We start from the raw sequence: 13,004 nt of genomic DNA on the forward strand, positions 1-13,004 counted from the left end.
TAAATAGTGATCACTTCCAATTTCAAATCCTCTGTACACTTTGGTGTCCTGCACCAGGGAGAAAACATCACTATCAACAATAACATAGTCAATGAGACTTTTCTTATTCCTAGCCTCTTCTCTCCATGTGAATTTGTGCACATTTCTATGTTGGAACATGGTGTTAGTAATAACCAGTCCATGTCCTGAGCAGAAATCCAACAGATATTTGCCATTATTATTAGCTTTGCTCTTTTCTCCAAATTTTCCCAAAATATTTTTGTATGTCTCACAATCATTTCCTACTCTACTATTTAGATCCCCAACAAGGACCAACTTTTCCTTTTTCGTTGTGTCAGTTGCTTTTTCTAAAGCCTCAAAAAATTCCTCCACTTCTACCTTAGTAGAACCTTCTGTGGGACCATAGGCACAAATAAGTCTCATTGTCCAGTTCCCCATTCTCATATTTGCCCACATTACTCTACTTGAGACTGACTGCCATTCAAGAAGATTAGCCTCGTATTTTGTGTTGAATACTATGGCTACTCCTTCTTTTCCTTGATTGTTATTGCCTGAATATAACATTTTGTATTTATTGCTCAGAAAGATCTCACCAGTTTTGGTCTTTTTTGTTTCAGTCACCCCTATTATGTCGATCTGGTACTTATCTAATTCCTCAGCTAGCTCCATTTCTTTGCCATTCAGGCTTCTTACGTTGATAGTACCGATCTTTAACTCTGGTGATGTTGAGTTGGGGTTTGTTTTCAGATTTGTTCCAGTAGCTGACTTTTCGCTGTTCGCCCTGGTTCCCTGGCGAAAACAACGGGGGCCTTGTTTAACCGGGCGACGCCCCAGCCGGCATGAAATTTTGTCATGTTGTACCATCATTTTTTATTTTAGTTTAACCAATAAGAATACAATTTGGTCGGCTAAATCCCAAATTGCCAGCCCATCCTCATTTGTTCAGTATCAAAGTAGATACCCAACAGGGTGCACCACGAGAAGGTGAGGATTGGACATTAGGTCAGAAGCCCTGGTCGGTTCTCCGCATTCCTTTAAAGGCTATGTGGAGGTCTCCTCTCAGTTATACAGCTTTGACCCTTAAGCACCCCCTGTTTCATTCTTAGATCCACTAACTGCTCAGCCAAATAAGCCAGCAATAGATCACATATATATTGCATTAAGAAAGAAAGTGATATTAAACCTGATATTGAAATTGGAGATATTCAACTTAGCTTTTTGACTTTATGTTGATGTTATATACCCAATAAATCTAGTCTAAGTCTTCAGGACTTTAAGTGAATAGAATAATTGCCATAACTAGATTAGTATGAAGATAAACAATGAAAATATGCAGGAATATGAAAAACACCATCTTCAATCTCAGTGGATAACTTGTAGAAGTATTAAAATACTTATTCCAAAGGTTATGTAATACAGTTTTTTAGTGAAGTTTGTAAATAAATATAGAAATAGATAATAGAATAAAAAGTTGGTATGGTGAGAAGCCATTTGAATAAATTTATATGAAATAAGAGAAATTATCTACAATATCAAAGTACATTTTTAACAATTTTAACTTACTCGTGTGAACATTGAGTTAAAAATAAAATAGATAATCAGATATTAGAGACAACAGAAAAGAGTTCTGAGGACAATTAGTGGAGTGAACAGATGGCATCAGTGGTATAATCATGTTAAAAATGAATATATTAGACCTAACATTGTTAGCATTGAAGAATGTGTGAGCAGAGCTAATCCAATGTGTAATCCTATCACATTCTAAGTAAGCATAGTTACTTTGTTGTGTCCCAATTTATGATTATTATTCTATCTAGTGAAATTCTGCTTATCTATATTCAACTTTTATCTATGTACGAGATATCACCCCAAAATACAAATATTTAAGCTATTTCTCCCCTTAGTCTCCCTAATATTTATATTATGCTGCGCCTTTTGGGACATATAGTTTGAGATATTAAATACAAAAACAAGGAGCAATTACTAAAATATGTCTGAATGTGTAACAATATTGCAGTCGTGACACTTTATCTCGTTTTTTAACACATTAATTTCCCGCATGAATAGGTTCATACGTTTTTCAAGTGGTGCATTGGGCAGCAATTTCAGGCAACTGTTTTATCAATGAACAAAGGTTTATTAAACTCATTAGCATGGTACAATTCAATTTCTAATATAATTCAATTCAATTCTAAGAAAATATTTACAAAATAACATTAGCTAATCACAAGTATTTGGCTGAGATCCTATATGGGTATTACGATCATGCCGCCATAACAAATTCAACACATAAAATCATCTGTATAATCCCAGATCTAATTAACACCTTAGTTAACCCTATATTAGTCTGAATATATGCTGTAGCACATGGACATATATGATCAATTCACTCTATTTAACTATCCAAAACTATGTAGATTAACTTATCCTTTCACTGTAACACATAACTTTGACATTTAAACTTTCCTATACGTTACAATACACATGCATAATTCTCAGGACATGTAATTACTTATATAATATTAACAGGCACACTTTCATTGTAATTAGTCATGTACTAAAGTCCTAGTATAAATTTCCTTAGTCTCTTCAACAGTTCAATAATAGAATAATGATTACAATTACAGACGATTTTCAGTTAACACGAGATTTTTACAGTACCTTTTCTCTTGAGTTTTCTATATTGGCCTCTACCTTTTTCCTATTGTACTATCCTGCTATGATCTCTCCTATAATCTGTCACTCCTAAGTTCTTTTGGCAATAAACTGTGCTTACGCGATCTTAACCTTTCGTACTTGAATTAAGGACACTTTTAGAATCATCTATACAATGGCTGTGAAACTCGCCACGTGGACACTGACTTCTTTACAGATTTCCTTTTTTCGTAGTTGTCACTGGATGATGAAACACATAGATAATACCTTCTTTCCTTTAGCTAAGTGGCATTCCTCGTTTCTTACCATAGGAAATATGGAATCGAAATCCCGCTCACTTTTTGTTTCCTTGTTGTGACAACGGAGATTAACTCCAATCCCGCCATTCAGGAAAACCACGTGAAACCTATATGAAGGAGCTCGTGAAGAAACTATCTGGGAAAAAGCCTTTGTGTGTGTGTGGGGGGGGGGGGTTTCTAACCCTTTTATACCTTGACACCTAACGGCACCTTCTTTAATTTCTTTTCTCCTCTCCTTACTTGATTCGACTTCACCAACCAATTAGGGTGTCGTTTTTCTGCTAAACATCCTTTGGTCGGCGAGCCCGTGACGACGTCTCAATTAGGGAATTGACCCTGAGCAATAGTCTATTGTTTATTATTTTTGCTAGCCTCTAAATTAATTCCCTTTCCAAATTTTTAAGAATTTACTTAATATTTTAATCTCTAGCCTCTCACAATTTCTTATGACTAATCCTTTCTGTCTTACTTAGCTAATTTTTATTTTATTTTTTTATCACAAGACTTATATATTCCTTCTTTTATTAGTTAGTTCAACAAACACTTTTTTTTTTGTTATGTATTTTACTTTGATGCAAGAATATCTTTCTTTCTTTTAAATAATTCATCTATTAGCTTTTATACAGGGGTTTTATTTTATTTTCTCTTCATGTTACACCATGATAACTGGGAATTCTACATTCTTAAGGTATCAGGGTGTAACAACTTAGATTGTGATAGAAAAGCTTAGCAAAACAGGTGTTGGGTGCCCGAGCAAGACAGAAAGGATTACAGACACTGCATGTTTCTTATGCAGTGTCTGTATACCAGTTTCTACTATGGCTAATGGCAGTTCTTGATTTCCACACTAACTTTCCTTTTTTGTAGTCAATGATCAAACCATCATCACCATTTTAGCATTTTTCTTCTGATTTTCATAGTTGATGTCCTTGTTTTATATGAGCAAAGGTTAGGTCAGGCCAAGCTCATATGCATGCAGAGGCACATGCTGGTCTTGAAATTCACGCTTGCTCTTGTTATCATTCAGGGAATGAGAGGTGTGATTGAAGTCTGATTAGCGGAATAATGAATTGCTGACCATTTAAAACTATGTACAGGTAACCCTCATATAACACGGATGTTAGGTTCCGCAGAAATGCCGCATTATATAAATCGGGTTATGCGAGTCTCAGATCACATAGAAAAAGTAGGGTTATGTTCAGAAATCGTTTTTTTTTTTTTTTTTAATTATATAAACAACAATGACATATCCAACAAAAAAAATATATTTTTATTCAATTCAGGTAATTCATGTAAGTTAAGAAAACATAAACTATGAAACAAATACATAGTATAAAAATTACAAATTGTACTTAAACTTCATTGCACATAATGCATAAATGTTTTAGGCAAAATAAAATAGTGCATGTTTTAATCTTTCATAGCACGAGGATTTGAGGATTGGTTAATAAACACTGGTTTTGTCATGTAATCACCTGATGAATTACTACAAAACAGTAGAGTAATTCTATCTTTAGAAACTTGGAATCCAGGAGCTGATCTTTCATTTTTCGAAATATAGGTGCGGTTTTGCAGTTTTTTTCCAATATAACCCAGATTCATCCGCATTGAACATCTGGTCTGCACTATAAATGTTTATAAATTTTGAGAGTTTTTTTGTTTAATAAGATTTCCATCCATAGGAATTTTCTTTTGAGGTGCAATCTTCTATCGAAATCTTTAGAGATTTCTCCATTTTTTCAATATCGCGTACACGAGCAATGAGCTTTGCACTTATCGTTGACCCAGCAATAAACACTTTCTCGAATTTTATGTTCATTTTGTTTGGTTATTCAAATTGTTGATTCATTTAAATTCAAAGTCCCTGCAAAAACTCCTGGTTTTTCTCCATTTTTCAACTGATCCAATATTTTGAATATTTTTCTTCGAGAGAAATTAATTTTAAAAATGAGACTTTTTGTGGTTATGAGACCATCGGTACTTTATTAATATAATCTTGCCTAATAGTTTCGTTAGCGACTGTCTAGCTTTGTCAAGGCTGAACAGTGCACACAAAAAAATATGAGAGAATACAGAAACGTTGCTAACTGTTAGGTAGTTAAGTTTGAAACTATGCGTGCATGTGTTGAGAAGCTTCAGTCAGTATCATGGATACATGTTATATGCACACGTGTTACATGATTTTTTGCATATTGTAGTTCCGTTAAACTGAGTGAGTTTATTAAGTTTTTCCATATATCTTTCAGTATAGCACCCTGATTTCTGTTGAGGTTGTTACCGGTTCTTAATACCACTGCCACTTCCTTCAAAATTCTGTAACCGTAATCATCATCCAAATACGGCATAGAGCTATTTTCCCAGTCAATTGCATGGTCGGAAGTTGCAAAGTGATATTACTAAGCCTGAGGGGACTGTCCTGTTATGATTAACATCCCCAACTTGGTCCTTCTGACTGATTTCCAGGCTTCTTGAAGTTTGTCCAATATATGAAAGGTTGTATGTTCATGGAATTCTATAAACACCTGGATATTTGAAAAATGGTACACTGTCTTTAAGAGATCTTAATACTTGTCTGATGGTAGTGGTAGGCTTAAATACCACTCTGATGTTATGAGATTTTAACATTCTCGCTAATCTTGAAGAAGAGACTGAATCTACATATGGGATGACTACTGTTGAAGCGTACTGGGGTGACTGTTCCTTGTTGTTGGAGGTTGTCTTTATACAGGAACTTGTTGATGATGTTTGTAGGAAAACCATTCTGCGATAGTGTTATAGCAATTTGAGAAAGTTCTGTCTGTACCTCTTCTTTGTCTGAAATAAACTTTTTGGCTCTGTGCCATAACGTGTGAATGATGCTATGTTTTTTTTTTTTGATCTATGATGGTTGGAAGAATAATGTAAATAACGTCCAGTATTTGTAGGATTTCTGTATATAGAAAGTTTAACATTATTCTCCTGCCTTTTCCCTGGTATGTCTAGGAAGGGGAGTTGTCTGTTTTTTTTTCAACTTCTAGAGTAAATTTAATCTTGTTGTGAAGAGAGTTTATTCTCTCTAAAAACACCTGTGGGTTTTCCATGTTTTCATTCTAAACGATGAAAATATCATCAACATATCTCCATCATATCGATGATTTAGGTGTAATTTTGGTAAAAATTTCATTTTCCAACTTTTTCATGAATAGGTCTGCACAAGGTGGTTACAGTGGGCTACCATTGCTTGGCTTTTCAGTTGTTGGTAAACTGTGTTGTTTACTTTGAAGAAATTTGATTTAAGGCACTGATTGAACAACTGTGTAATGTCTGTAGTGTACCATTTTTCAAATATCCAGGTGTTTATAGAATTCCATGTACGTGCGGCCTTTCATATATTGGGCAAACTTCAAGAAGCCTGGAAATCAGACAAAAGGAGCATGTTGGGGATGTCAATCACAACAGGACAGTCTCCTCAGGCTTAGCACATCACTTTGCAACTTCCGACCATGTAATTGTCTGGGAAAATTGCTCTATGCTGTATTTGGATGATGATTACGGTTACAGAATTTTCAAGAAAGCGGCAGTGGTATTAAGAACCGGTAACAACCTTAACAGAAATCAGGGTGCCATACGGAAAGATATATGGAAAAACTTAATCAACTTACTCAGTTTAACGGAGCTACAATATGCGCAAAAATCATGTAACATGTGTGCATACTACACGTATCCGTGATACTGGCTGAATCTTCTCGACACGTGCACGCATTGTCACACATAGTTTCAAACTTAACTGCGTAACAGTTAGCAATGTTTCTGTATTCTCTCATATTTTTTTGTGTGTGTAGCGTTCAGCCTGACAAAGCTAGGCGGTCGTTATCGAAACTGGTAGGCATGATTATATTAATAAAGTACCATCGGTACTTTATATATATATTAATAAAGTCTCATCACAAATGGACATATTTTATGACCAAATATGTATAATTTAAATAGACAGATGAAACACAAAGTACGCTGCCTCGAAAAAGAGAAATGCAGGAAGGCTAAGTTATTGAACCACTTTACATTTCTGAAGAGATGCAGAGATTTTTCATTCATCCCAAAGTTCTTAATAATTAAAGGATATATTCAATCTAAACGTGCCAAAAGTATCTACAACAAAGCTTCTTTGGCGCTAATTTGAGAAAGGATACAACACATCAGGTATGAACTAAATATTATTGACCTTAATTGCCGGAACCATTTTGACGATATTTCAAACAGCAAGATGAACCAAATTAAAAAATTTGAAGAACTGTATAAGAAAAAATACCATTCTTATAACAACCTCCCAGATGACAAAGTGATCTTCAACATGTCGGATCACGGCATTACCAAACAAGAATCTGACATCCTAAAGAAAGGTTCAACTTCTTTATCACCCCTAATTTCATTCCAAAATTGGACTTCATTTGTGGAATTGAAAAAGGCTTCCTTCCTCTCCCAGATGCTGCAGCTAACGATATTAGATTCCAGACCACAATTATCCTTGCAACAGCAAAACAACCCAAACAGAACACTACTCCATACGATAGGAAGGCCATTCGTAACTTACGAAACAACAAAGAGATGATCATTACTATAGCTGACAAGGGGAACTCCGCAGTCATTCTAAACTCAAAAGACCATTTCACTAAGATAAACAATCTTCTGTCAGAGAGTTCTACGTATAAAATACTAAAGAAAAATCCTATCATGACAAACCACCACGAAACAAACCTGCTTATCAGAAATATAACTGGTTGGCCTGAGGAATTAAAAAGAAAACTCAAATCTGCACATCCTATAACTCCTAGCGTTTATGGTGCACCCAAAGTGCATAAGGAGAGTGTTCCACTGCGTCCGATTGTAGATGGCAGAATCCTCCCCTACATACCTATTGGCTAAACACCTTGCCAACTTGCTAAAAGGAAAATTAGACAAACAGAGTCATATTAAGAATTCTCAAAAATTTGCAGAGAAACTGAAGTATGTCAAGACATCACAAATGGACATAATGGCCATCCTGGATATAGTATCTTTATTTACGAATGTTCCAGTGGAGGAGGTCGTTAACATTATTAAAGATCTCTTCCCTACAGACATTACACAGTTTACCAACAATTGGAAGGCCTAGCAATGGGTAGCCGACTGTCACCAACTTGTGCAGACCTATTCATGAAAAAGTTGGAAAATGGAATTTTTACCAAAATTATACCTAAACCATCAATATGGTGGAGATACATTGATGATATTTTCATCGTTTGGAATGAAAACATGGAAAACCTACAGGTGTTTTTAGAGAGAATAAACTCTCTTCACAACAAGATTAAATTTACTCTAGAAGTTGAAAAAAAACAGACAACTCCCTTTCCTAGACATAATGGTGAAAAGGCAGGAGAATAATGTTAAACTTTCTATATACAGAAATCCTACAGATACTGGACGTTATTTACATTATTCTTCCAACCATCATAGATCACAAAAACATAGCATCATTCACACGTTATGGAACAGAGCCAAAAAGTTTATTTCAGACGAAGAAGAGGTACAGACAGAACTTTCTCAAATTGCTGTAACACTATCGCAGAATGGTTTCCTACAAACATCATCAACAAGTTCCTGTATAAAGACAACCTCCAACAACAAGGAACAGTTACCCAGTACGTTTCTACAGTAGTCATCCCTTATGTAGATTCAGTCTCTTCAAGATTAGCGAGAATGTTAAAATCTCATAACATCAGAGTGGTATTTAAGCCTACCACTACCATCAGACAAGTATTAAGATCTCTTAAAGACAGTGTACCATTTTTCAAATATCCAGGTGTTTATAGAATTCCATGTACGTGCGGCCTCTCATGTATTGGGCAAACTTCAAGAAACCTGGAAATCAGACAAATGGAGCATGTTGGGGATGTCAATCACAACAGGACAGTCTCCTCAGGCTTAGTACATCACTTTGCAATTTCCGACCATGCAGTTGACTGGGAAAATAGCTCTATGCTGTATTTGGATGATGATTACGGTTACAGAATTTTGAAGGAAGTGGCAGTGGTATTAAGAACCGGTAACAACCTCAACAGAAATCAGGGTGCCGTACTGAAAGATATATGGAAAAACTTAATAAACTCACTCAGTTTAACGGAACTACAATATGCAAAAAATCATGTAACATGTGTGCATACAACATATATCCATGATACTGACTGAAGCTTCTCAACACATGCACGCATAGTTTCAAACTTAACTGCCTAAAAGTTAGCAACGTTTCTGTATTCTCTCATATTTTTTTGTGTGTACCGTTCAGCCTTGACAAAGCTAGACAGTCGCTAGCGAAACTAGTCGGCATGATTATATTAATAAATGGTCTCATAACCACAAAAAGTCTCATTTTCAAGTATTTTATGACCAGATATGTATAATTTAGAAATTAATTTTGTTTTCAATCTTGGTTTTTTCCTTTCGTTGCAGTTTGTGACCATTACTATAAAAATTATTTTTTACACAAAAAAGCAAGCATTACATATTGTTTGTAACTCACCAGAAAATAGTGCTCAGCTTGAGATGAACACACTTATGATTTTTAATGCACTTTCTTTCCTGGCAGAAACGAGGACAATTTTCAGCAATAAACATTTTATAACGTAAACAATTGAGATACATGCGTGCTAAAGGGTATTTTCCCCTAATATAAATTCGCTACTTATAATTACATGCAGGATACAGGCAGACACAAATTTAACGAATATAAAATTTGATTTTTAAGTCTCGCGGTGAAAAACATATGAAAAGATAAATGGTTAATGCAATTGTAGACAGTGTTTTTATAGGAATCGTGTTGGATAAGTACTGTGTTCAACAAAGGTTACTACAATTTTAGACCACGTTGTATAAGTGCCACATTATACAAGGGTTACCTGTATTTAGAAATTTATGTACATTTAATCATACAAATACAATATTCATTTACAAATGATATTCTATCTTTTTCAATTTAGTACTTGAATACAAATTCTACCCTACAGTTCTTCTTTATGAACTGGTCAATAACATTGTCATAAAAAGTTGGTTATAACTTAATTTTCCCAAGCAACATGGATACACTTGTAAAGGCTGGCTGAAGCTACTTTGACTGCGTATGGCCCATGTTTAAGTAACAGGGTGAGATGACGTGGAGGGAGCAGAAATGGCTATGCGCATGCATGAAATCACAGTACCGAAGCGAGGATCTGGATGCTCCCACAACCGAGTAAGCGAAGGTAGTTTGACTAGTGTCGGCCTTCGATACACAACGCAAAGCTCAATTATTGCCACGCAAGCTTAAAACGTCTTCTGTCTACAAAAATAAAAACCTAAAGGGAATGCTTATAAATGCATGCATGTATTAACAAATAGATATTACTTCTTTCTCAATCAATGAGCTTGTGCAGCTAGCATGGAGAATTCACCGCTGTATGCATGATTTGGAATGATTGCCTCTCAACTTGTTTACCACTACCACTATTAAATTTGATGTGCTCATCTATATGTCGCAGGTCACTTTCATGAGGTGCTGGAAGTTTATTTCATCCTTTCTTTCATTCGTGAGTCTGAAATGGTAGTACTTGATGATTTTTCTGGGATCGAAATTCCATTCTCCCGCTAGCTCAGTGATTTCATCCTTTAGGATTCATCAATTTCTGTGTGAAAATTAGATGATGGCATTGAACTTTATATTTTTGGCTCCAGTCAAGTTATGTACTGTTGAAGCAATGAGATTAGAGTTTGTTGGTGTTATCAGGGGAGGGTACATTTTTATTTCAGTGCTGGTTGCCGAGCAATTTGAGCTTGGCTTCCAATGATCTGATTTAGCAGAATGTTTTGCCAGTAATGCTTTCACTGCTCGAGGTTATCAATGCATTTTCACAAGTACAGTAGCTACTTTACTGAAGGGAGATAGAGTAAACAGAAATTGGGATTGATGAAACAAAAACATCAGTCCATTCTAACTATGCCAAACTTGTCGAGACTGTAATAATTTGTTATAGTGGATAGTATACTGTAGTGAATTTTCTTGAGTATAGTATAACACTGTGCCCGTGGTACTTTGGTCAGAACTTTTCAGTGGTTTATTATTGCAAGTCAGTTTATCTTTGTTATAGCAAGAATGTACAACAGTGAACCTATAAAATAAATTATATACTTTAGCTTTTTGTGGTGATGGCAAATTAAGTATGGAAATAGACAATGGAATAAAGTTTGTAAACCAGGTGAATAAATTGATATGGAATGAGAGAGAGAGAAATTAGCCATATTACTAAACAAGCAATATACAAGGCAGTCTGTTATAACCAGTTTCACTTTTTGAATCTGGGTTAGCAACAGAGAGCGGAGATTACAGATAGTTGTGAGAAAAATTAAATAATGGATTACATGAATGGCAGAATAATATTGAAAATGAAGATATATGAAAAGAGCTGTACAATATTAATATTCAAGAATGGTTAAGTAGCACTATTCTAAGATGTGTGGTTATTTTAATAGAATGGGGAAGGGTGAAAATGAGCATATAATTGATTGAATTTATTAGATGATAGGAAAAAAACCTGGAGTAAGACCAAAAAAAAAAGGGAGACCAAACTATAGGAATGATTTAGAATATTAGATTTGATTACATAGTGATAAGATGAATCGAATGAAGTACTGTGTTGGGCTAGCATAATATCTGATAATCCAGCTGAGGAAAATGTCAGAAAATTATGATGCACAGAATGCATTAATTTTCTGGGAGACATTGCGAAGTTTTGTGTTGGTTTGGTAATAAAATATTATTTAACACTATTTTTTATTTTTTTAATTTAGCAAACAAAAAAAGAAGTTATACCTCATGACAAGAAATATCACATCAAAAAGGTAAGATTAAACTTTTTTAAAAATGCAACCTAAACTTAAAATGTGTTCATTTTTCTTACTTGAACAATTTTATACTTTCTAAAACTTTATTTCTAACATGCATACATAACAACTCATAGACAACATATAGACTGCTGTTTTAATAATTAATGATACCAAAATTGCACAGGAAAATTGTAAAAAGAGGTTATTTTATGTTTACTGTATTTTTAGTTGTGATGAAAATGGTAATCTAAAAATTCAGATGCGAATGTAAAATCCTTAGTAATATAGCATGTACAGATAGTTCTTTAGTAAATAAATTATAGTTCGCCCACCGATTAGAGATCCTTCGACACTTCTGCGCATGTCAGAAAAAGGAGAATCCATTCCGATAATAGGGCAATCAATCTGTCTACTGGGATGAGTTTGTTTATTATTACAGGTCGGAAAATTTAGCTTTTCTTTTACGAACATTGCTGTTTTTAAAGTGTAACTATTTTGCTTGTATAACAGTTGGAAAAATGTATGTAGAGTATTAACAAAATTAAAAAAGATATAGCATAAAACAAAAATTTAACTAAGTTTATTTTTAAGAAAGTTTTCTATAAAATAAGAATAATTATACAGAAAAACAGAAATTTTTTCAAATGAACTTAGATATTCTAAACTTAGAGTTGAGAGAACTGAGACACTTTAATGTCCTAAACCAATTAATTATTTATGACTTGTGACTCTTTTCACAAACCCATGCAAAAAAAATGTTGAAAAAAAATACCATTATCAAATCCTTTTAATCTTCAGAGTCATCTGAATCGGTGTCTGAATCGACATCACTTTCACTTAAACTGATCACCAAAGGTTTGCATAATTCTTCGATAATTCCATCTCTGTCCCAATACATATTTTCCAATGAGGTGACATGAGAGCAATATTTTCCTCAGTTTTGAGCTGTAATACTTTCAATTGCCTGTTCTGAAAGCTTAAAAAGTTTCGACATGTCAATATCCCCAGTTACGTTGCGATGGCAAATGAAACTTTTCACTTATGCCCAAACATACTCAATAGCATTAATATTGCAATGATATGGTGGTAGCCTCAAAGCTAGAAATCCATGCTCTTTGAGCATCGTGTCGAATTTAAATAGTTTAGTTGTGGGTGAGTTTCTTTTGACCAAATTAAGCA

The 13,004-nt window shown here is 34.5% G+C and overlaps 1 protein-coding gene across 4 annotated transcripts in view; it reads left to right on the forward strand.

Annotated features, from left to right (window-relative positions):
• LOC150096530 (uncharacterized) overlaps positions 1 to 13,004 on the forward strand; it is a 295,354-nt gene that overhangs the window by 211,144 nt on the left and 71,206 nt on the right. For all 4 annotated transcript variants that reach the window (XM_090408208.1, XM_090408206.1, XM_090408207.1 and 1 more), the window contains one exon: positions 11,790 to 11,840. In XM_090408208.1, the coding sequence (XP_090264334.1) occupies positions 11,790 to 11,840 (51 nt within the window). The remainder of the gene's footprint in view (positions 1 to 11,789; positions 11,841 to 13,004) is intronic.

Source organism: Typopeltis vanoorti, chromosome 18, assembly GCF_054136105.1.
Source record: "Typopeltis vanoorti isolate ZY-2024b chromosome 18, IOZ_Tvanoo_1.0, whole genome shotgun sequence".
NCBI lineage: Eukaryota > Metazoa > Arthropoda > Arachnida > Uropygi > Thelyphonidae > Typopeltis > Typopeltis vanoorti.